A 23526-nucleotide genomic window follows, 5' to 3' on the forward strand; every position below is an offset into this window, starting at 1 on the left:
TTTAAAAGATATATATGAGCTTTTTAGGGGCTTCCCAGGTGGCACAGTGGTAAAGTATCTGCCTGCCAATGCAGGAGATGCAAGAGACATGGGTTCAATCCCTGGGTCGGGAAGATCCCCTGGAGAAAGAAATGGCAATCCACTCCAGTATTCTTGCCTGGCAAATCCCATGGACAGAGGAGCCTGGCAGGCTATAGTCCATGGGGTCACGGAAGAGTCGAACATGACAGCAACAGAGCACAGGTGTGAGATTTTTCATTAAAAAAAATATCTACACAGATCCTATTGTACTTATTCTTCTGCAGTTTCTCACCATATCTTGGCTACTTTTCCATGAAGGTTTATAAAGACGTACCATATCCATAGGGTTCACCACCCCATGGATGACCCGTACTCTAATGAAACACTCCCTTACATTGAGATTGCTTCCAATTTCACCCTGCAATGAACATCTGCTTCTGCAGTTCTATTTTTAAAGGATAAATTGCTAGAAATAGACTTACAAAGCCAAGGGATGCCTACTCCCATACTCCCAATATACACTGGTCAAACTTTTAAGAAAACGTTGCACAAGTTTAAAATAGAAATTCAATAAATAAATTAAATGTAGCATCTGGACACTCACACTTAGCATCTGACGTATCATATCACCCTCTGAATGCAGTGAAAACTGAGTCCTGGATTCAATTCACACTCTTGAGTGTTAGGGAAATACCTACACTGCCGAAGTCATCATTTTTCGTTCAGTTGTAATCAGGAAACATTCTTTTAACATTAAAAAAAAATCAGAAGGTCCAAACCCACCTGGAAGAGAGGTTTCATTGGGCAGCCTATCTACTTCCAAGATGAAGTCATCTTTGAAGAAAAGGTAGCCCACTATGGAGAACAGGTAAACCAGGATCAAAGCCAGAACCGCCGTCAAGATGATGGACCGGCCGTTGCGAGTGACACTTTTAATGACATTGAGCAGAGTCTCTTCTCTGTACACTAAATCAAAAAGCTTTAAAAACAAACAAAAAAAAGGACAAGGGGACAATGTTAAGAAGCATCTCTATTAGACGAACATCAATGTCCCCAAGGACAACTTCATTTATAAAGAATTTACCGTTTGGCTAACTCAAAAGCATTCTACTCTAGGGAAGTTCAAGAGGGAGGGGACATATGTGTACCTACGGCTGATTCATGTTGATGTATGGCAGAAACCAACACAGTATTGTAAAGCAATTAGCTTTCAATTAAAAATAAAAATTTAAAAAAGCATTATACTCTTTTCTTAATATGTTACACTTGCCCATCTTAATAGTGAAAACCGAGATAGTAAAAATAAGGAAAAACAAATATAGAAGAGGAGGGTGGAAAACAATAGTGATTTCAAGTTGTCTACATACAGTTTCGAGGTCCTGGGACTAGACAAAACACAGGCCTGTACCAGGGAGCTGCAAGGGACAGGGGAGAGGAAGGGGAGGAGGGGCCTGGTGTGCGGTCATTTAGGGGCCATTTGATGGAGCTTCTGTTAAGGGTCAGCCACTCTGGATACAGGATTGGCTGAGTCCTGGTCCCTGACCGCAGGTCCCTGAGCTGCTATGGGCCAGACCAGGGGGCAGGGTCTCTGGAGTTGGACAGAGGTTCAAACCCCAGTTCAGCCACTTGCTGTCACCTGGACCAGCTACCAACCTCTTCCTCTGTGAGCCTCAGTCTTGCCATTTGCAGAGTGGAAGAGACAGAGTTACCATAAAGAATAAAGAGACAATATACATACAGTGCTTAGCATACACTCATACGTATGTGCTAAGGACACAACCAATGGTAATAATTATCATTACTTTCCTGATGAAGAGCCTGGGCCAAGGCCACCCTGACAGAACGTGGCAGGGAAGCTGGTGGTGGTCACACACCAGGAAGCCTCACCGCCTCTCATCCCACTGGGAGGGGCTGAGACAACCTGCTGTTCACGACATGCTCGTAATCTTGGCCTGACCTCTGCCTAGGGGCCTGGGCTCGGCAAGAAGTTGGCTTTATGAGAAATGGAGGCCCCATGTCGGTACTCAGAGGTACAGGAGACCAGTGGCTGGTCTTCTAAGAAGTATAATCTCAGATATTTGGCTGGAGAAATGGTGGGGAGCCATTAGAGAAGGGCTGAATGGGGTTATTTTGGAGCTGGGAGCTAGTTTTAATATGGTCCTGCTGATGACATCTGATCTCTTCCTGAGAATCCTGCCTCTACCACGGCTCCAGGGAATGACTGCAGAGCCAAGGGAGTCCAGGGACAGGCATGTGAACCCTGTCTCTGCTTTAAATTTGTTGCAAGATGTTGATCTGGCTGTGAAACCTCCCTGGACCTCAGTTTCCACATCTGTGAAGTCAGTGGACTGAACTAGCTGATCTCAGAGTCCCTTTCAATGCAGAAATTGACATCGGAGTTCATTTTCTGCTCAATTAGCCCTCTGCCTCCAGAAGGCCAGTCTGTGCCCTGAGGCCAGTTAAGGGCATCGGGTAAAGGAGGACACTTAAAAGGAAGCAGAGAAGAGGCCTTAATTCAGATCTAAGAGTACAAAAGGCTAATGCTGCTGCTAACGCTGGTTAAATATTTTCTAGCAAGCCACTATGAAGCAGCAAGAAAGAGCAACTTCAGACAACAAATGACACTTGTTTTTTGCGGGTAAGAACTGTAGAGATTATACGGCCCCCAAATCACTGAAATAACAAGTGATTTTTTTTTTCATTTATCTATAATTTCTGATTTTAAAATAATGGCCATGCATTACTTTGTAATAAGGAAAAGCTTTCTTCTAACTAGAAAATTAGACGAGTTCAATGGAGGAGACTTTTGAAAACACAAAAAAAGCACAAAGGAAAAAGAAAAACAAAAAATGCTAATTATTCCAATATCCATAGACATTTATTCAATAAGTTCTTTCCTTCTGGCCTTATTACAATGGAAAAAATGTAACTTATGCATATATATTTTTATAAAAGTATTATACCATAATGTGGCATATAGTCGGCTTGCTTCCTAAGAGAATTATGAACATTTTCAGGTAAAAAAAAGATCACGTATTTAAAGTACCTGCCCAGGTTACAGCCTGATTGAGAGACTGGGAGAGTGTGATCCAAATAGGAAGCCCAAGAATACTGGAGTGGGTAGCCTATCCCTTCTCCAGCAGATCTTCCCAAACCAGGAATTGAACCAGAGTCTCCTGCATTGCAGGCAGATTCTTTACCAGCTGAGCTACAAGGGAAGTCCCTAAAATAGTATCCTTTTGTCAAATCTAAATGAATAAGTATCAACACAACTCTGGTTAATAATAAGCAGTGTTCTAATTTTCTGGAAATACCTTTTCTCTCTTCCTTCTAGTACATTCATTCATTTTATATTAGACATTATTTCAATATCATCCTGAGGTATTTATACTCTCTTGAATTTGGACAACAGAGTTGCTATCTATGTTGATATTTAACAAAAAGAACAATTAGATCTATTTGGATTTTGGAGAGCTTTTTCATTTTATGCACATGGATCTTCACTAAAGCAAGTTGTACTTCATGATGTTTTTGTGAACAAAGCTTTACCATAAGCTTTGTTTCTGTTATAATTATTCTGATTTCGACCTGAGGAAGAAAATCATAAAGTTCATGTTGGTTTCAAAAACAAAAATGTTCACCTAGTATTCTAGTGTATTGAAAAACTGCTGTCTACTCAACCCTCTTCTTTTTCTTTTTTAAACAGTCAAGATAGTTTCAATTCTATATCATTAAGAGTAATGCTGTGATGAACACCTCTGTATGTACATGCCTCTATACTCGCCTATCCAGTTATTTCTTTCCGTCAAGTTTCTAAAAATGGAATTGTTCGGTCAAATGTTGTGACACACATACGTTTTGCTCCATTGCCTTCCAGAAAGGCTGTGCCAATTTATCCCAACCACTTAGAAAATGATGCTCTTTTTGGCTCACTCTCAGTAAAACTGGGCACGTTCACACCTTTGAACCTTTCCTTACATCACGGCTCCAACATGGGATCATATTTTAATTAGTATGTCACTGTTTGACATTAGAATACCTGCACATTTACTGACTATCTGCATTTCTCCTTCTGTTACCTGCCTGCGAATGAACTCTGCACACTTTCATCTCGGGATGTTAATAGTTTTCTAAGGACACGGCTTGAATGCAGCTGGGGACCGGGTTCAGCCAGTTTGGGGGTGAACTTCCATTAGAGCACAGTCACCGGCCCTGCCTTTCTGCCCTGCTGGCATGGAGCATTCACAAGCTGGTGACATGCGGCTTTTTCCTGCTCCCGGTCTCCTTCTAGTTCCTTTCTGTCGTAGGCTTTCCTCATTTATGGAATAAAGTGAAGTTTCAGTATTTTGCCTGCGGTTCTCAACAGACATGTCAAATGCTGTTTTGACCCCAAAAGGAACACCTCACTTGATGTCCCGGAAAGTCAAGGCCCAGATGGTTTAGAAATCCCCCAGCAGCACTGAGGAGAGGCATCCAGCTATGGTCTCTCTTGATCCTGCAGGTCCTTCTCAAAGTGCACCAAGCCCAGGTAACATCACAGCGAGCTCTGAGCGTCTCTGATCTCCCTGTGACAGCTGAGAGCTGGGAGAGCGTGCCTGCAGATGGCGCTGTGAAATACTGCCTTCACTGAGGCAGCGACTTCTTCACAGGCTCGAATGAAAAGCAGCTCAGGGCCGGGCTCCAACCCTCAGACCCTGGAGTCAGCGGGGCTGTGGAGCTGTCGTGTCTCTGCCCCTGACTCTCGTGGGGCTCCGGGCAGGTGACCTGACTCACCAGGCCCAGCCTCTCCGGGGATCACATGCAGAGATCGCCCACGGCCGAGGCAGACCCACCCATGAGGTGGGACGGAAGGAGCCCATGGGGCACGTCAGTAACTCACAGTAACGGCTCTTTTCTACACTGTGAAGCCTGGGAGGGCTGGGATGACACTGCCCAGACTCACTGGGACACCCCCCGGCTTCTGACACCAGGTGGCACTGCCAGTGAACAAAAGAGGAGGACTTTTCCATGAACAAAGCGGAAATGGACCCTAACCCTAATAATAATTTTCCATCAACCAATAAATTTTAATGTTAGTTATTAATTTTACCTACAAACGGTAGACAGTAGGAAGAGTCACCCTCTCCCTGGGCGAGATGGCATTTCTGAAGGGGACTCGCCAATCTCACAAGTGAGACCCCCCTCAGCAGGGATGGCAGAGCCCCCTGACTCAACTCTGCCTCCTTGGCTCAGAGAGGCCAGGAATTTGTTGGGTCTCCCAGATTCACAAGCTAGAACCCCCTCCACAGATTACTATGTGAGACAAAAAGGCTTAGAAATATATACAGAACTCTAAAGGTCTCTGATAGACAGTGACCAAAATAGGGCATCTAATGGCATCACAAGTGGATCCAGAGACCTCTTTGCCTAAAACCTCAAAGTCTGGTCAGACCTATTTTTAAAATGAAGGGGAAGAATGCATCTCTCTGTCTGCTAGCATGCGCCGCTAATGGAAGGAGCAAGTCCTGGCGTTCTTTACGGGGTTTGGATGGGAGAAGGGATGACAGAGACAGTAATAACGGCCCTCGCTCAGCATTTCTGTTGTGGGGCTGGTCTCAGACTGACACGCGTAGTGGTGGAGAATCCCCACGATGGCCCTGTGGGGACATGGACTGCTCTCCCCATTTTGTAGATGTGAGCAGCGCAGAGCAGTTAAGCCACAGCCTGGAGACCACATGGACTGCAACTCCTCAAAGTGCTTTCCTTGCTCTGCCTTTTTTTTTGCAAATAAGTCCCTTGTTGTTTTTTTTTTTTTTTTTTGTCTCACCAGGGCTTGCAAGATCCTAGCTCCCCGACCAGGGATCAAAACTGCACCCCTGGAAGTGAAAGCACAGAGCCCTAACCACTGGACTGCCAGGGAATTCCCAAGTCCCTCATCTTTAGTCAACACCTAGACTCTGAATATTTTTTATCCTCAGCAACATTTTAATCTACTTCTTCTATTTCCTTTATGGATGGTTTTGCTGGCAGAAAGGTCAATTTTACGCCTCCTATCATATGACGTAGGTACAAGGAAATGGTTTTTTATCTACAACTCCACAGTTCAAGATTCCCCGTAATGACAGCAGAATAAGCAGACAGTGGTCTGTCACTTAAAAGCCTGCTCAGGAGGAAGATAATAGCATCAAGACATTTAACCACTCAGCTCAGACTGGAGCATGACAACTTCCGCTGAAAAGGTCTCCTGGATCCATAAATCTATCAAGTTCATTGTCATGGGGTCTTGGGTCTTTGAAAACAGCTCCTGCTCTTGTTTCTACATGCTTTCACTGGACGATGGATCCCATGAGAACTGTCAGAAGGTGACAGTCACACAAACATTCTTTTGGTAAGTGCTGGCTGAGCCCAAGAAATAAAGAAAAACAAAGGGGGTGGGGACGGTGTGTGGAGGTAACATCTCCTGAGCCAGGCTGCGGGCATCGTCTATCACTGTAAAGTAACAGGCTGAGCGTGCGTGCAGGCAGTGTGATCACACACCCCCTGGGCTTCTTCTCGTCAGACTTTCTCTCTTGAGTAGCTTTCCTTTCCTGATGCCCCAAACACTTCGTCCAGGGGCCTACTGCCTCTTTAGACCAGGCACACCGGTCACTGTGAAAAGGAGCGATCTGAGATGAGAAGGAAGGACAGAGCATGCTCTCCTAGTTTCCAGCATGTAAAATCTTTCAACACCAGCAACTCACCAGCAAACTGTAGAAGAACTCATGGACGAAGAGCCCCATGGCGCAGATCAGCAGGTATAGCAGGTGATAAAGGAACTCAACATCCAGAACCATGGCCCGGTAGCCCCTGGTGAATGTCCCACAGTTGCCCACAAAGCTCATCAGAAAAATGATTTTATTGCAGACCTGAGAACAATGACAGCCACAGTGAGAGAAGCATGGACCAAGCCAAACTTGAGACTCTTGGTGAGAACTGAGGGCAACCTGCCCTCAAGTGTCTTTTGGCGCCTCTACCCCAAACAGAAGCTTCCTTTTGCACCAAGTGACCACCGGACACACCAAGAACTGTTCTGTGGATCTCAGTCATTTCATTACTTTGCTTTTCAGGCATATTGCAAGTTAATGTGACAGTCAAATAACTTCACGCACAACACTAATCAAGTGGCATTTGTATATGACAAAAACAAAATTCGCACATACTGAAATTATGATTTTCAAGATGAGATATGAATCATTCTAACATTCCTCCGTGAGTTAGTCAAACACAGAAGTCACCTCAATCCACGAACGCTGTGATCAGCATGATTAAAAGTGTTTTCTGAATTTCTGTTACGTTCTAGGCATTAGAGTGTTGCAATCTAATGAGAAGCAGCCAGCTCTTGTTATCCACTGCTCATAATTCTACACGGAAAAATAATTTTCTTGGGGTGGTAGGGGAAGAAAGGGACTTCAGGATGAGTTCTAGTCCCTTGCCCCCCTTTCTGGAAATAACTTCTATTTTATCTCTGGGGCTCCATCCCTTTCTTTATATTGGTCCTTGAGGTCTGGGTGGGGCTCCATCCTGGCCAGTCAGAATACTGTATTTCCCTGGCAACAATGATTCGTTCAGAGATAGGCATGTGACCAAATGGAATCAATGACACCCCCTGAGATCTTAGCTGGGACTGCAGCTAAGACAATTTTATTCTTTATCCCTGACCTTGAACCTGAGAGAAAGTGAGCTCTGAGGCTGCTGACATCCATCTGCATTATCACAGAGCCTGAGGGTACCAGTAGTGCAGAAGCAAACAAGAGGAACTGAGCCCTTATGCTACGTCTGGGCTCCTGGATTCAGCTACACCTGAAGCCAGCCTCTTGATTCTCAGTCACATTTTCTTCTTTGCTTGTTAGCATGGAGTAGGTTTTCTGACCCCTGCAACTGAAGGCTGACCTACTGTATAAGATAGTCCCACCTTTGATAGAAATCCCAAGCTTGCAAGTCTGCCTTTAGCAACATGTTGCTAGAAAATCCTAAGTCAGGAGAAAGCCAGAGAGAATGCGCTTTGGCTGCACTTTGTAAAACCATGTCCTGCCACCTGAGCTAGCTTGGCCACAGGTGCTGGGGGAATGCTGCCAGTTAATCTGGTGGGTCAGTGCAAGTGAGCTTCTCAGCAATCAGATAAGGGAGGAAGCCAACACCCACAGAGAAGGTTAGGTTTTCTCAGACAGGCTCCACTTTCAATCCACCGGGTCTTTTTTTCCTTAATATTCTAACCTTTGCCAGTGTCAGATCTTTTTTAGAGTGAGAAAACATCATCAATTCTGAATGAACTGTGCTGAGGTTTCCAAGAGAGGAAAAAAAGGTCATGCTCAGGTTGGCATTCCAGGACCTCCAACATCTCATGCCCTACAATCTTAACAACGGAGCAATCCGCTTTACTTGAACCTGCTCTCCTCTTTAACTTCTGCCCTAGTTTTCTCACAGCTACTGTTCCTTCTCCCATTGCTCCATGTAAGAATTCTTTTTTTTTCACTCCCCTCTAAATAACTGTTTATTGTTTTAGTTTTCCCATCTCTCCCTCCCTCCCCCCGGCTAATGTTATTATGAATGGCCATCAATTATCCACATAGAGTCTTTCCCAACTGATCAATGTTACAGAAGAGAAAACTCTGGAATGACTAAAGACCAGAGAAACAAAAGAATTAACTCATAGAAGACAACCTCTGAAATAGTGCTTTTTCCTTCTATTTGTGTCTTCTGTATTTCTTTCTTAAAATACTTCCACTCACTGCAGGTGAAGCCTGCATTCCCTCCTTCAATGCTCATGTGTCTCTTTAACTCTGGTCATGCATTTCTAAATGCCAGGCCTAACACGAATAGCTTGTCTTGTCACCTCAAGTCAAGTAACTCAACAACTCAGGTCTATCTGCACCCTGAAAACCAGGTCTTGCCTGACTTCAGTGTAGCTGGCTGCATTATTCCTCTCCCAGTCTTCCGTAATTTGGAATTATTCTTGCCTGCTTCACCACCCAGTAAAGACAGGAATACCTTCGCTGCCTAGAGAAAAGGACCCCGACCAAGTCGCGCGCCGTTTTCAGGCATAAGCCTCAGACCCTAAGCCCACCATGTGTCACCATTTCCTCCAAAGCTCTGACATCTGTATCTTCATTCTCCACTATGACCAAGAGGCAGGCTTGTCTCATGTAAGGGGGACATGACTCCGTAAGGGGTCCCCCTGCCTCCAGTTCACCCACCCCCCGACTCAAATCCATATATATATATATATATACACACACACACACATATATACATATACATATATATTCATGCCACTACTGAGGGAATTTTCTCAACGATACTTTGCTTATACCAATTCTCTGCTCAAAATCCCTGAGTCAGGGACCTTCCTGGTGGTCCGGTGGTCAGGACTTCACCTTCCAATGCAGAGGGTGCAGGTGTCAACCCTGGCCAGGGAGCTAAGATCCTACATGTCTCTCGGCCAAAAGATCAAAATATAAAACAGAAACTGTGTTGTGGTAAACTTTGCAGATGGTCCACGTTGGAAAAAAATCTTTAAAACCAAAAAGCCCTGAGTCACTTACCAGTATTGGGAATAGAATTTCCCAATCTATATTCCATACAACACTAATTCCAAGTTACACTTTACAAAACATGTGGGCAAAGAAGTTTGGGAAATATGAAGACCCGGTGTTCCCTTCTTAGAGATTCATCATGCGTTAAAGTGAAAGTTGCTCAGTCGTGTCCAACTCTATGCAACCCCATGGACTATACAGCCCATGGAATTCTCCAGGCCAGAATACTGGAGTGGGTAGCCTTTCCCTTCTCCAGGGGATCTTCCCAACCCAGGGATCAAACCCAGGTCTCCCACATTGCAGGCAGATTCTTTACCAGCCGAGCCACAAGGGAAGCCCAAGAATACTGGAGTGGGTAGCCTATCTCTTTTCTAGGGGATCTTTCTGACCCAGGAATTGAACTGGGGTCTCCAGCATTGCAGGTGGATTCTTTAACAACTGAGCTATGAGGGAAGCCCTCATATGTTATCAGTAGGTTAAAGTCTCAGAAATCTTTCAGTAAAAAACCTTGCATTTTCCTTGACCCAGCATCTCCCACATTAATTTGACTAAGGAAGTCCCTTTTCACCCAAGATTTATCAAATTGGGACAGGCCCACCTGGAGGACGGAGCCCCAGTGGGTTTTCCTAAAGTTTGGGGCCCAGGTTCCTTGTCCAGAATCAGGTCCTATATTTCAGTACATGAACCACTGAGGAGGCGAAACTTAACTGTTGGCTGTTCCTTAAGAAGGTCTGGGCTTTCCTCGCTGCTTCCACCAGTGGAGAGAATGCTCCTCCCAGTTCCTGCCTCCTGGCCTGAAGGTTTCCATTCTTTGAGACAAAACTTCCTCCCCTTAAGCCTGTCAGCTTGAAGTGGTCTCTTGTCCTCTCACACCCTTACTGCCTCTGCCATCTGAACACCCACTTGGGGACATTTATCATTGCCCTGAATTACAGCGTTAACCTATTTTGCAATATCACTTTCATTTCTATGCAGTGACTTCAGCTTCCTTATATGCTCAGGGCATAAACCTCTGGAAGGTGGTTTTAGATGCCCACAGGTCCCAACTTGTTCCTTCTTTTTGGCAGGAAACCTCTCCAATTTATGGCTTGGTATCAGTCATGTCCATTTCCTAAGGATTCCACAGAGGGAGTAGGCATCCACCCTTGCACACTGGAAGCTTTTGAAGCACTGAAACGGCACTTCCAAACGTCACTACTGACTCTGCGGTAACCTACCTTCTGACGCCTGGCTTCTCTTCTGACCGCTCCACCTGCTCCCTCTCTCTAAACAGTCCCTCTTGCCTCTCTGCTCTGTTCTCTGTGGTCCTCACCAGAAATGGGGGCTGTGTTCACATGCAGTCATTGGACTTCCTGATTAGAACATCTCGTCCGAGCACACCTATGACCTGATGGGCACGATGAACCCAAATCTCAACATCTCTCTCCCTTTGCTTAATTCTGAGAGAAATATTCCCTGACAAGGAGACTGCCAGTGTCCAGAGAGCACATGAAGGGGTCCACTGTCCTGTGAGAAGATGAAGAGGGAGATGCCCACCTGCAGTTCTCCTCTGCTATTTTAACAGCTTACCCAAAGGATATATTTTTCTGCACTGAAGGCACAGGCCAAAATTCCAGGGAGAATGGAAGGCATTCCTACTTAGATGGAAACAAACAAAAAAATGGCAATGGAGGGATTCGTACTTACGTTGAAAGCTCCCAAAAGAAACAGCGTGGGTTGTAGCCCGACGGAAAATATCAACCGGAGAATCGTGGAAGCAATTAAGGCCCGGATGCCATGGGGCTTGGGGAGGGCGATGACGATGGCCAGAGAGATGAGCATGGCCGTCCACAGCAGTCCCGACCAGTGCGGTTCCAGGGTCCCTGCAACCAGGAGGCAGAGCTCTCAGAGATCAGGGCTTTCCCCTCACAGAGGAGACACACCTGAGCGGGTTCAGCTACAGTTTCTTCAACCACCTCTCTGGCCTGCCTTGGCCCAACCCTGACCTCCAGTTTTCTGCCCCAGACATAACCAGTCACATGCATGTTGTCTTAAGCCTTCAATGTCTTCCTTCTACCTGGGAAATTCTCTCCCTTTCCTATTCGCCTGAGGTCTTAGCTTAGATGTCACCTCTTCCAGGGGGCTTCCCAGGTGGCATGAGTGGTAAAGAACCCACCTGCCAATGCAGGGGACATAAACAGATGTGGGTTCGATCCCTGTGTTGAGAAGATCCCCTGGAGGAGGGCATGGAAACCCCCTCCAGTATTCTTGCCTGGAGAATCTCCACAGACAGAGGAGCCTGGCAGGCTACAGTCCATGGGGTCGCAAAGAGTTGGACATGACTGAGTGACTGAGCACAGACGTACGCATGTACCTCTGACAGGAAGCCTCCCCCATCCCCTTTCTCCTCACAAAATAGGCCAGGTGCTCCTTCTGTCTCTGACCCTCGGTATCCCTGCTCAGCCCTGTGGGATACTGTTTTCTAGCAGTCAGTGCCCCCTCTTCCAAGCCCCATCCCCATTGGACCCCAACCTCCCCAAGGGAAGCACCGAGTACCCAGCAGGCATCCATCAGATGGGTTTGTTCCATAAGCAAAACTCATCCATGTGTCACACTTCACTCTTCAGGGAGGCGAACTGGGAGAACAGACTTCTAATTTCTATTAAAAGTATGCAAAGGAAAATCGCAGGTCCCCTGCCCGCATCAGATTTCTTCAAGGGAAGGAGGAAAGCAACTTCCGTATCATTAGCATCATCCTACAATTAGATTATCCTTGTAGTCAAAGAGCTTATACCAGTTTCTGTCATCTCTTGCTATTGCAAGTTCTATTTAGAGTGTCCCACGAGACGGCTCGGTTATATAATATGAGCCAACAGGGCTAAAAATAAGGTTCTGTAAAACACTCATTAAAAAAAAAACACCCCTATTTCAAATGCTGTCACATTTTGAGTTTCCTTCAGATGTAAACAAGCAGCACTACATGATTAAGGCTGCTTATATAAAGGAGTTTCACTTCTCCAGAGCTGCCTGGATGGCAGCACCGCCTGGGAAAGCGACGTCCCTGCAGGTCCCAGGCTCTCCCACCAGCCTGGGGGTTGCCCTAGTTCCTTTTGTCCACACCTGCCAAGACTCACCTTCTCCCTGAGAACTGTCCCCCGACCCCAGCCACTTGCCTCTTCCCTTTTGATATCTTCCGGAAGGAGAATCTGATCAGGGATGGGCACTCAAAGGCAGAAGCTTTTCAGAAATGCAGGAAGAAGCGGGTCCTAGGGTCAGGTGTGTCCCTTCCTGTGCATTTAACAACTGTTAGATATGGTATCAAGCCCTTCATTTGGATGATCATTTATTTTCTCCTCTTGGCACTCTATGAGGGTACTATGCTGCTGCTGCTAAGTCGCATCAGTCGTGTCCGACTCTGTGCGACCCCATAGATGGCAGCTCAGCAGGCTCCCCCGTCCCTGGGGTTCTCAGGCAAGAATACTGGAGTGGGTTGCCATTTCCTTCTCCAATGCGTGAAAGTGAAGTCGCTCAGTCGTGTCCAACTCTTAACTACCCCATGGACTGCAGCCTACCAGGCTCCTCCATCCATGGGATTTTCCAGGCAAGAGTACTGGAGTGGGTCACCAGTGCCTTCTCTGGAGGGTACTATGATCACCTCCAATTTACCACAGAGAAAATGGAGTCTTGGGTCACGTACCTCACCTAAGGTGGAACAGAATCTACCACGAATATACATGCTACCAGAGTTGATGGTCCTTAAAAAAAAAAAAAAAAATCCATCCATTTTAAGTGCATGCCTGTGGGCAGTTTATACAGTCATCTAACCACATGTAACTGCTAACACAATTGAGACATAAACATCGTATCACACTAAGAGGTTTCCTTGCGCTCTTGGCAGCTGATGCCTTGCCCCATCTCCACTCCCAGCCAACTCCTGATCTGCTTTCTACCACAGTAGCTTTGCATTTTCCAGAATTTCATAAAAACTGGAAAAATAATATTAGTAGGCAGTTTTAAAAAATTCTTTCACTTAGCAAAATTTTTAAGGCTCATTCATCTTATTGTGTATATTAATAGCTTGTTCTTTCTGTTGCTGAGTAGTGGTCCATAACATGGCTGTGTCATCATTTATTTATCTGCTCAACAATTAATGGATACTGGGGTTGTTTCCAGATTGAAGTTATGATGAAAGATGCTACTGGGAAACTTCAAGTACAAATTCTGGGGTGAGGCTATGTTTTCATTTCTCTTGGACAAAAACATGGAAATAGATCTGAGAACCCTAAGGATATATTTAACTTCAGAAGACCTAACCTTACTATTTTCCAAACTGATGCTACCATTTCCCCTTTTCATCACTAACATATGGGAGTTGCACTGTTCCAGATCGTCACCAATACTTGGTATTGTCGGTCATTCTAATTTTAGCATCTAGTAGGTTTCTCGCAACATATCTAGGTGGTTTTCATTTGCATTTTTCTAATAACTACTGATGTTGAATATCTTTTTATGTTCTTATTGACTATTCATATATCCTTTTTTTGTGTGAAATATCTGATCAAATCTTTTCCCCATTATTTTAATTGGGTAGTCTCTTTATTATTGGATTATAAGAGTTTTTCTATAGGCTAGATATAAGCCTTTTATCTGACATGTTTTTTAAGTATTTTCACCCAGCTTGTGGCTTACCTTTCATTTTCTTAAGCACTTAATCATCATCTTAAACTGCCTCTTAACATCTCAGTATAATAAATGTGACCAGTACAACACATGTACCCAAATTTTGAAAGAGACAATATAAAAAATCTGCTGTTTTCCCACTAAAAAAGCAGTTAAAAATTAATGCTAGATATGTAAAATAAATAGCTAGTGAGAAGCTGGTGTATAACACAGGGAGCTAAGCCTGGTGCTCTCTGATGACCCAGGCATGGGTAATGGGATTGGGGAAGTAGGAGAGAGGCTCAAGAGGAAGGGGGTTTATGTATACATATGGCTGATTCACGATGTTGTACAGCAGAAATTAACACAACATTTTAAAGCAGTTATACTCCAATTTAAAAATTACTAGAAAAAAATTAATGTTAGATTCCAAAGAAACAATTACAGAAAGATTTTTTTTGAGACAATTGGAGAAACGTGAATAGGGACAGGCTATCACATGATTTATTGTTAGTTTTTTTTAGATATGAGAATGCTATGGTGATTATACACATTTAAAAATATTCTCTGAAGTTAAGAGATGCACAGTGAAACAACATGTCTAGACTTCTTTAAAATCTTGCAGAAAATACAGTAGGAGTATAAATGAAACAAAACAGGCAAAATGTTGTTAAAGATGGGCTGATGGGTATGTGGCAGTTTATTATATTCTTCTTTCCACTTGTGTACAGATTTGAAAATTTCAACAGTAAGAAAGTTTAAAAAGTAGTACTTTATGGGCTTTAATCACCATGGCATGCATACAAATTCAGTAAGAATTCTGAAGCTGCCAAATTTTCATGCTTTTTAAAGACTGTGTGACTCTGAGTTTTCAACCAAAGGGGGAAAAATACTTTTGAAAAGGAGCTTTTAAGGCCACAGTGTCCTCGGCAGCCACAAGCCTTTTGAGTCAGAGAGCCACGCTGGCATACCTAGCAAGGTCAGTAAGCTCCTGCAGGAGGGACATTTTGGAAACCCTAGTTTCAGGATTCAACAAGAACAAACATTTCTCTTAAAAAAATACTTTCAGGTAACCAATCAGATTATGTTTCTAGATAGGGCTGAAACAACCTTCCTCCTGAAGATGGTCAACAGTGAGTATAGAAGATGTCCCCAGAATATGTTTAAAAGAAAAAACAAAAATCCCCCTGAGTGAGTTGATGTGTTTGAGGGGAAATTCTGTCACTATATAATGGAAAGGACTTCCTGACATCAGATCAACCTCCTTCTCTCCAACAAGGACATCTAATTATATTTTCTGTTGAGTGCACTGGCACAAAGTTCTAAAGCCCACACTGCCAAAACAGGAAGCCTGGATTTCTACAGATCCAGGGTCAATGCCACCTTGAGTGCTACATTGTAAAGCCAGAAGGACCTTTAACAATCATCCAGTAGGTCTTGAACTTGCACGGGCAAGCAACAGGGTGCTCTAGAAACTCTGACTGGGTCAGCAATTATTTTCTCCTGACCACTACGGGAATTTCCAAATCCATACCTTGGTGTCAAAACTACCAGCTCAACCTAAGCACTGCTTAATAGGGAGGATAAGCAGGACAAACTGAAGTGGTCTGCCCAGAGTCATGTGGCAGGTAGGTGTTAGGGCCAGGCCTGGACACCACGTCCAGACTCTGTAGGTCTCTAGCTGTTGTACTGGATGAGGCTTATCACAGAAGAGGAGGGAGCTATCAATGAACTGTCCCCAGACAGTGGCCTCAAAACTGCCGTAAGTGACCAGTGAAGAAAATGGCCAAGGTACAGAATGACAATCAGTTTTAAATATTTTTTAAAGAAGTGGAGGGGGGAACTGAAGACACACCCAAAGTACTAGTTGAAGAATCTGCTGTGATGTGATAGCCCCTGGAGGTGAGAAGAGGGCTCCGTCCCCTCCACCTAAGCCCCTGGCTCAAGACTTCACACTCTCACCTCTGCTAACTGGCAGCCCAGCACAGGCAGACACCCCCCAGGAGAACACCCTGCAGCGCTGTGGACCTGCCCAACTTTTCCGACAGGGAAACCATGAATCCTGACATAATCCATTTTAAAGGAAAATACCCCTTGGGCTTGTGTTTAAGTACTGCCTTGGGGGGAAAGCATCACTCCAATGAAGCCTTCCACATGGCTTCAGGCTCAACTGAAAAAGTAGAGCCTCAAATGAGTAAGTTAAATATACCATAGAACACACTGTTACTTTTAAGTTGGACCTTAAATTTACTTCAGTCGTGTACACATCTGCATTATTAAACTCCAGAGCAGAGCCTGCTCCGGATTTACCTCTGTGCTGGCTGTTTGTGTTTGTTTTTTTTTTTTTTTTTTGGTTTTTATTCTCTTACTTTTTGGGCTGTTCATCCCATTGTTTTACAGAAGGTGGCTACTGCCAAGTTGCGACATACATAGTGGAGGTGATCTGCCAAAAAGCTCTGACGAAAAACTGAGCTGAAAAGTCAGCCTCCCAGGAGGCTGTCGCAGGTGTCAGAAAACGGGGCCATGGAAGTTTAACAGAAGGGGAGCCCCCAGAACTCCACAGTTGTAAATGTCTCCAGAAGGCCGTTAAGCAAACTGAGGAGCCCCAAACAGAAAAATGCTCTGAGTGGTTTGCCTTTCCTCAATAAAATGTGTAGAATGTGTACATAGATGACCAGAAGGAGATGGGGGAAGGAAATCTATGAAGACCATGGACAGCATGTCTCATTATGTGAATAACAGCATGCAGCTCTTAATTGACTAAAAAGCCAAGGATGTGTTGTCTAAAGTCATTCATGCCCTGCCTCCTGTTACCTCTTGCCAGAAAAAAAAGAAAAAAAATTAAATTCCAGAGATTATTTTTTACAAATTCTTTAGTCTGAAATGAATTCCACAAGTATGGCCTAGGAAAAAAATCGACTAGACTGAGTATCAAAGTTATCTACATTCATTCTATGATTAGCTTAGCTGCTAAGGGGCTGTGTGTCTCTGGCTAAATCTCTCAGCTTCCCTGATACATAGTTTCCTGACATAACAAAACAAGGAGGTTAGGATGATCTCTTACTGTTTTAATACAATATATTGTTTCTCCTCTTTCTTTCCAGAGAAATAAATATGGATAAACAGTTTATATGATTTCAAATTAGATTTAAAAATAAACCCACAGCGTATCACTTCACACATCAGTCAGAATAGCCATCACCAAAAAATCTACAAATAGTAAGTACTGTAGAGGATGTGGAGAAAAGGGAACCCTCCTACACTGTTGGTGGCAATGTAAACTGACATAGCCCTTATGGAGAACAGCATGGAGATTTCTTAAGAATAGACATACATCTACCATATGACCCAGCAACCCCTACTGGGCATATGCCCCGAGAAAGCCGTAATTCAAAAAGACACATGTACCCCACTGTTCACAGCAGCACTACTTACAATAGCCAGGACATGGAAGCGTCCTAGATGTTCACCAACAGATGAATGGATACAGATGTTGTGGTATATATACAAAATGGACTTAGCCATACAAAAGAACGAATCTGAGTCAGTTCTAGTGAGGTGGATGAACCTAGAGCCTATTATACAAAGTGAAGTAAGTCAGAGAAAAACAAATACAGGGTACTAATGCATATGTAGGGAATCTAGAAAAACAGTATTATTGATGAACCTACTTGCAGGGAAGGGATGGAGTTGCAGATGTAGAGAAGGGCATTGTGGACACAGTGGCGGAAGGAGTCAGTGGGATGAATGGAGAAAGCAGCATCAACCTATATAGACTATCAGGTGTAAGATGGATAGGTGATGAGTTGCTGGGAGGCACACAGAGCCAGTCTGGTTCTCTGTGACGACCTGAAGGGATGACAATGCGGAGGGAAGGAAGGTGCCAGAGGGAGAGGGTATATGTCTAATTATGGCTGATTTACGTAGCTTGTGGCAGAAACTAACACAACACTGCAAAAGTTAAAACACAAAAAACAAGCCAAAAATAAAAACCTGTGGTAGAAGTTACACTCTCATCGTGTCTGAAAACGGGGAACTAGGATCCCATCAATTGCACCAGTTCTACCAGGAATCCCATTTTAGACGCAAGTCATAGCCATCCTGCTGTTCCTACAAGTCTCCTTGAAATTAAAGACATGAGCAGTACCTCCTCGGACTCCTTTAAAAGGGTAGAAAAACGCCACAAGCAGGTTCATCAGGACGGCCAGGTTGAATGAAATGCTACTCCAGAAAGACATGTTGCGGGCGCACCAGTACAAGACGGGCTGGGCTGTGAAAACAAAGACGGAACCATGAGGTTCGAGACTGTGAGCCAGAACGCTGGGAATGCCTCAGTCCCCTCCTCCCGCTCTGCCCCTACAAGCCCACTTTTGTTCCCAGTTTCCACCAAACGTTAAAAATGGTCACTTGTTTTCAAGCTGACTCATAAGCTCAGAACGACATCAGATGGGTTTGTTTCTGTTGGGAGTCCTTACTGGAACAGAAGATGAATTGGGGGACAAGGAAGAGAAGAAAGGGGAAAAGCTGGAGCATCTAAAAACCCTGCATGCCCCCATCAGCACCATCAGTTATGGAATCTGGGGGGTTATCCAGGGTTCATGTGCCAAGTCCTCAGTTCTCCCTGGGGCCCTGGGACTGGAGGAGATGCCCAAGGAGACTGGAGAATTCAATGAGCCTTTGAGAAGTGGGGGGGATACACAGCACTCAGAGTCAGCCCAGCTGGGCTCCAGGCTAGAAATGTTACTACTTCCACACTCCTTCCCTGCTTGAAATTCTTCACGGACTCACTGATGCCTGAAAGCAAGACAATAGCCCCTTTCCCATCACCAAGTCATCCGCCACTTTCCTGAAGAGGAACCAGAAATAGGACCTCTGCCTGGATGGTCAGCAGCCAAGCTCCATTTCTAAAGGCTACAGTAGAGAAAGGATGGGGCCCCAAAGCCCTCCCAAAGGGCAGGAGACCCTTGAGGCAGTTATTGCTCAGTTGCTCAGTCACGTCTAACTCCTTGCGACCCCATGGATGGCAGCATGCCAGGCCTCCATGTCCCTCACCATTTCCCAAAGTTTGCCCAAACTCATTGAGTTGGTGATGCCATCCAACCGTCTCATCCTCTGTTGTCCCCTTCTCCTCTTGCCCTCAATCTTTCCCAGTATCAGGCTCTTTTCCAGTGAGTCGGCTCTTCGCATCAGGTGGCCAAAGTATTGGAGCTTCAGCATCAGTCCTTCCAATGAATATTCAGGGTTGATTTCCTTTAGGATTGACTGGGTTTGATCTCCTTGCTGTCCAAGGGACTCTAGAGTCTTCTCCAGCACCACAGTTTGAAAGCATCAGGTCTCAGGCAGTGCTGCCTCTTATCCCGTTGTTACTGACAGCTGACACCACACTTGGCTGCGTCTCAGCTGCGGACAAGCTGTGGCCACACTGTGTGTACGGGTGCTTCCTTTTCCTCTGAATGCTTCGGTGGCGCCTTACACTTAGGATGATGCTTAAGAATAGATATGGGGGGAATAATTTCCATCTCCATGCCAGAGGCAAAGTTTCCAGAAGATAGGCTCATTCAACATAATTCTCCTCTAAAGGGAAGTGTGGAGTAGGTGAAGATGGATGTCTAGCGTGTTATTTCTCTTTCCCAATGAAGTCACCGTTTCACTCTAGGACAGCAGCCAATGACAAATCCGATGACTCTATAATGATGCCTATAGCAGTAACCAAGCCTTCATAAGCTTCTAGCCAAAATAAAGTTATGGCACAATTACACAGAGCCCTGGATAATTTAATAACTGCTCATTTACATGCTCGCATGGTAAGAGGCCATGTTTCCAAACCGTTGAGTTTTGGAGCTATAAGCTGCATCTGGTTTAACATCTCTCATTTGATAAATGAGGGAAACTGAGGCCCAGCCGAGGATGGAAGCTGTGGCAATCTCATCCCCTCAGCTCAGAGACCCCTGGGCTCAGTGACAAGGACAGAGTTAAGGGGCTCATGTCACCATTTAGTAGAGGAGCCGACCAGTAATCAGTCAACCTGATTTCCCAGAGTTTGTTTTATTTTATAAGCTATTAATAATTGCCGAAGCAAATTTAAGATGAGAAACCACTTACTCTGGAGACAATAACTGTTGGTGTTTTTTTCTGGGATTGAAGCCCATTCCTGATCTGAACATGAAAACTCTGAACAGCACAGAAGAAACAATGGCAAGGATGGCCAAGGGCTGACTGATGGGAACACGGGGATTTACAACATCCTCCCCCATCAGTGTAAGGGTAACAGACTAATGAGAAGTGAAAAGACAGAAAGGCAGGAAATGGCAGAGATGAGTGAGGGTTAAGCCAGGATTCTCTTCAGGGGGAGCTCTCAACCTGAACCCAGTGTAAGAAGAGCCACTGTGTGATGCTTCAACATGACTGTAATAAATGCTCCTCAACTCTGGCATTTAGTTTTCACAAATCTGACTTTTACAAGGCTAACACTGTCCTTAAATTGTGGTGTCACTCTGAATATGAACAAATATTCAACCCTTCAAGTCAACTGGGTGTCTACACAGGTGCAAGAAGACAGGTGCCATGATCCTAGAAGGGCAGGCGGTTTAAGTCAGTGCACCCAGGGCATCTGCTAACCCTCGTATCCTAGTTTGCTTTCTTTTTAAGGAACTGGGGCTTGCTGAGGACACAGACTCCATGTGCATACAGAGCAATGGAATTTCCCACTCTATTCCAATGAATGTAACAACCATGAGGGTGAAAGACAGGGAAGCCTGGTGTGCTGCAGTCCATGGGGTGGCAAAGAGTCAGACAGGACTGAGTGCCTGAACGAGACACCACATAACACCAAGTAGCAAAGTGCCGGCCTTTGCAGCTCTGCCTCAAGTTCCTTCCACTACCTTCTAGTTTTCTTAGCCCAGAGTTTTCTCATCCCTGGGGCCAAGAGAAGATATCAGAGAGGCACAGTGGATGGAGGATGTGAACGCACACAAGAGTGAGAGAGAGAGTGTGTGTGTGTGTGTGTGTGTTTGTCTATTGAGTAAAGCAGGGAAGAGGGTTTCAAGAGAGTATAGGAACTAAGGATCTTAATACTTGCAAAAGAAAAGATGAAGCAACACATCACACCTCCCTGTGTATCTGAGCCCCAGCTACAGATTCTCCAAGGCATAGATGATTCCCGGTGACACTTTCAGGAAAAGGTAAAGCAGCTTCATAAACAAGCCAGAGAATTCTTTTCTGCAGATGCGTCAGAAGAGAAATAAGCTACTTAGAGGGGAAAATGTATTTCATTTTAATTGCACTTCTAATGAGTACATTTCTCCTCTTCCTAAATATGCAAATCATGTTTAATTCAGTTATTACTTTCAATTTTTCTCTTACCAGCAGAGCTATGAAGCCAATTAAAATCTCTCAGTTGACAACCGTAGCTGTGTTTAAGCTTCACTGAAACAAAAACTGCTTTTGAAACAAAGACAGACCAAATAAGAGAAGGTATTAGCTACAAAGCAGTAGAAATCTCGGAATGATGAGCTGGCCATTCCTTGACCAATCAATCCGTCGGGCAGTCTTAACTCCCCACTTTATAGGGGAGAGCCTAGAAGAGGTTCAGTCACTTGGCCAGGTCACAAAGCCAGTGGGTGATGGAAGGAGAACGAATTCAGAGATCCCCATGTCTTGCAGCTGAGGTCTTCCTACTCTGCCAGGCTGAAGACAACATCTCAGAAAGAGGGTTGACGAGGTCTCTCACCTCATCATAAAAGGTGAAAATCTTTCTTTCAATTCTTAAGTCCCCTGGAGAGCCTATTTTCTATACCTATTGGATAACACAATTCAGAGAGAATGAATATATCTGACCAGTCTTGGTATCAGTACTTAGTAGACCTATATATTGGGCTTCCCTGGTGGCTTCCCTGCCTGCACTTAGTAGACCTATATATTAGAAAGGATAAAATCATTTTTTAAAATCCATGTGTTTATGGTTGTGCTGAGTCTTCGTTGCCGCACTTGGGCTTTCTCTACTTGTGGCAAGTGGGGGCTGCTCTTTGTGGTGGCTTCTTGTTGCAGATCACAGGCTCTAGGCACTCAAGTTTCAGCACTTGCAGCACGTGGGCTCAGAAGTTGTGGCCTGCAGGCTCTAGAGTGTGGACTCGGTACCTGTGGCACGTGGGTGCAGCTGCTCCCCACATGTGGAGTCTTCCAGACCAGGGATCACACCCATCCGCTGCATTGGCAAATAGATTCCTATCCTACACACCACCAGGGAAGTCCAAAACCACCGTTTTAATCACTATCATGGAGGTCTGGATGAACCAAACCATGAATTCAGGATCATCTCCTAAAGTTGGAATCATGAACTATTTCAGGGAAGAGCAAAATCAACAAATAAGAGGAAGTTCCCTTCTATTGAACGCCACAGCTGAGAAGACAAGCATACACAAAGGTCTCTATCAACCTTTTTGGGTTATCTTTCTTATCTGACTGCACGAGTGCGGTGCTGCAAGGATGTTCAACATGACCAATGATACTTGAGCTACAGGAGCTTGGATGGAGCCCACAGTGGCTACAAGGACACACTGATAGTGGGGCCACCTGTCCATGAAGCCTTCTGAGGTCCACACCATGGGGGATACGCATGCTGTTCTGTTAAAGATGAGCTAGACACCTCGCGTGGGGCTGGGTGACAAATGGGTTGGTTCAGCAAAACATGACCATGCTTTGAAGTGCTGGTCGATGAGGCGTCCCTTAGAGATGAGAGAGAATGGAGTAGGGGTGGGGTGAGACCAGCGCCTGGCGGGCAGCCTGCTTGCACAACGCCTTCTGCCACTAACCGATTCCAGGGAGGCAGGGAGTGGAGCGGAGCAGAGCAGGGGCGGCAGGAAAGGAGGCAGGACTGCGCCGGCTCAGGCCGGTGAATGAGGAAGAGGACCAGAGCACCCAGAACCTGACCTCCAGCCCAGTTTCCCCTCCTGCAGCCCCGCCCCTCAGCAGGAGCTGGAGTGATCACAGGGCAGCTGGAATCCAGGGTTTCAAATACAAACCCTGGCTCCTGACTAATGACAGGAATGAAGCAGCATCCTTTCTAAGCTGGTCACAACAGCTGGTGCCCAGCGTACTGTCGGCATTGAAGGATCACACTAAAACCGTAATGAAAACTGGCTGCAGAGAAGCCCACCAGGGCAGCCCTGTAAAGGGTTTTAGACGAGGAAATGTAGCCAGCCTAGCTGGGCCCCGCAATGAGACTTGCTGGTGAGCAATGATGCATCTTCTGTGGCCAGTGATTCCACTGCCTGTAAAATGACTCGGGTCTAACAATCCAAACTGCCCTATAAAAGGG

General features: G+C 45.1%; 1 protein-coding gene across 7 annotated transcripts in view; it reads right to left on the reverse strand.

The window, feature by feature from the left end:
- Nucleotides 1-23526, reverse strand: part of ITPR1 (inositol 1,4,5-trisphosphate receptor type 1) — a 352886-nt gene that overhangs the window by 36080 nt on the left and 293280 nt on the right. For all 7 annotated transcript variants that reach the window (XM_061396358.1, XM_061396356.1, XM_061396353.1 and 4 more), the window contains 4 exons: nt 18358-18480; nt 11259-11434; nt 6741-6905; nt 805-1000 (listed from right to left, as the gene is read on the reverse strand). In XM_061396358.1, coding sequence (XP_061252342.1) covers nt 805-1000; nt 6741-6905; nt 11259-11434; nt 18358-18480 — 660 coding nt within the window. The remainder of the gene's footprint in view (nt 1-804; nt 1001-6740; nt 6906-11258; nt 11435-18357; nt 18481-23526) is intronic.

The sequence above is a fragment of the Bos javanicus genome, chromosome 22 (genome assembly GCF_032452875.1).
Source record: "Bos javanicus breed banteng chromosome 22, ARS-OSU_banteng_1.0, whole genome shotgun sequence".
NCBI lineage: Eukaryota > Metazoa > Chordata > Mammalia > Artiodactyla > Bovidae > Bos > Bos javanicus.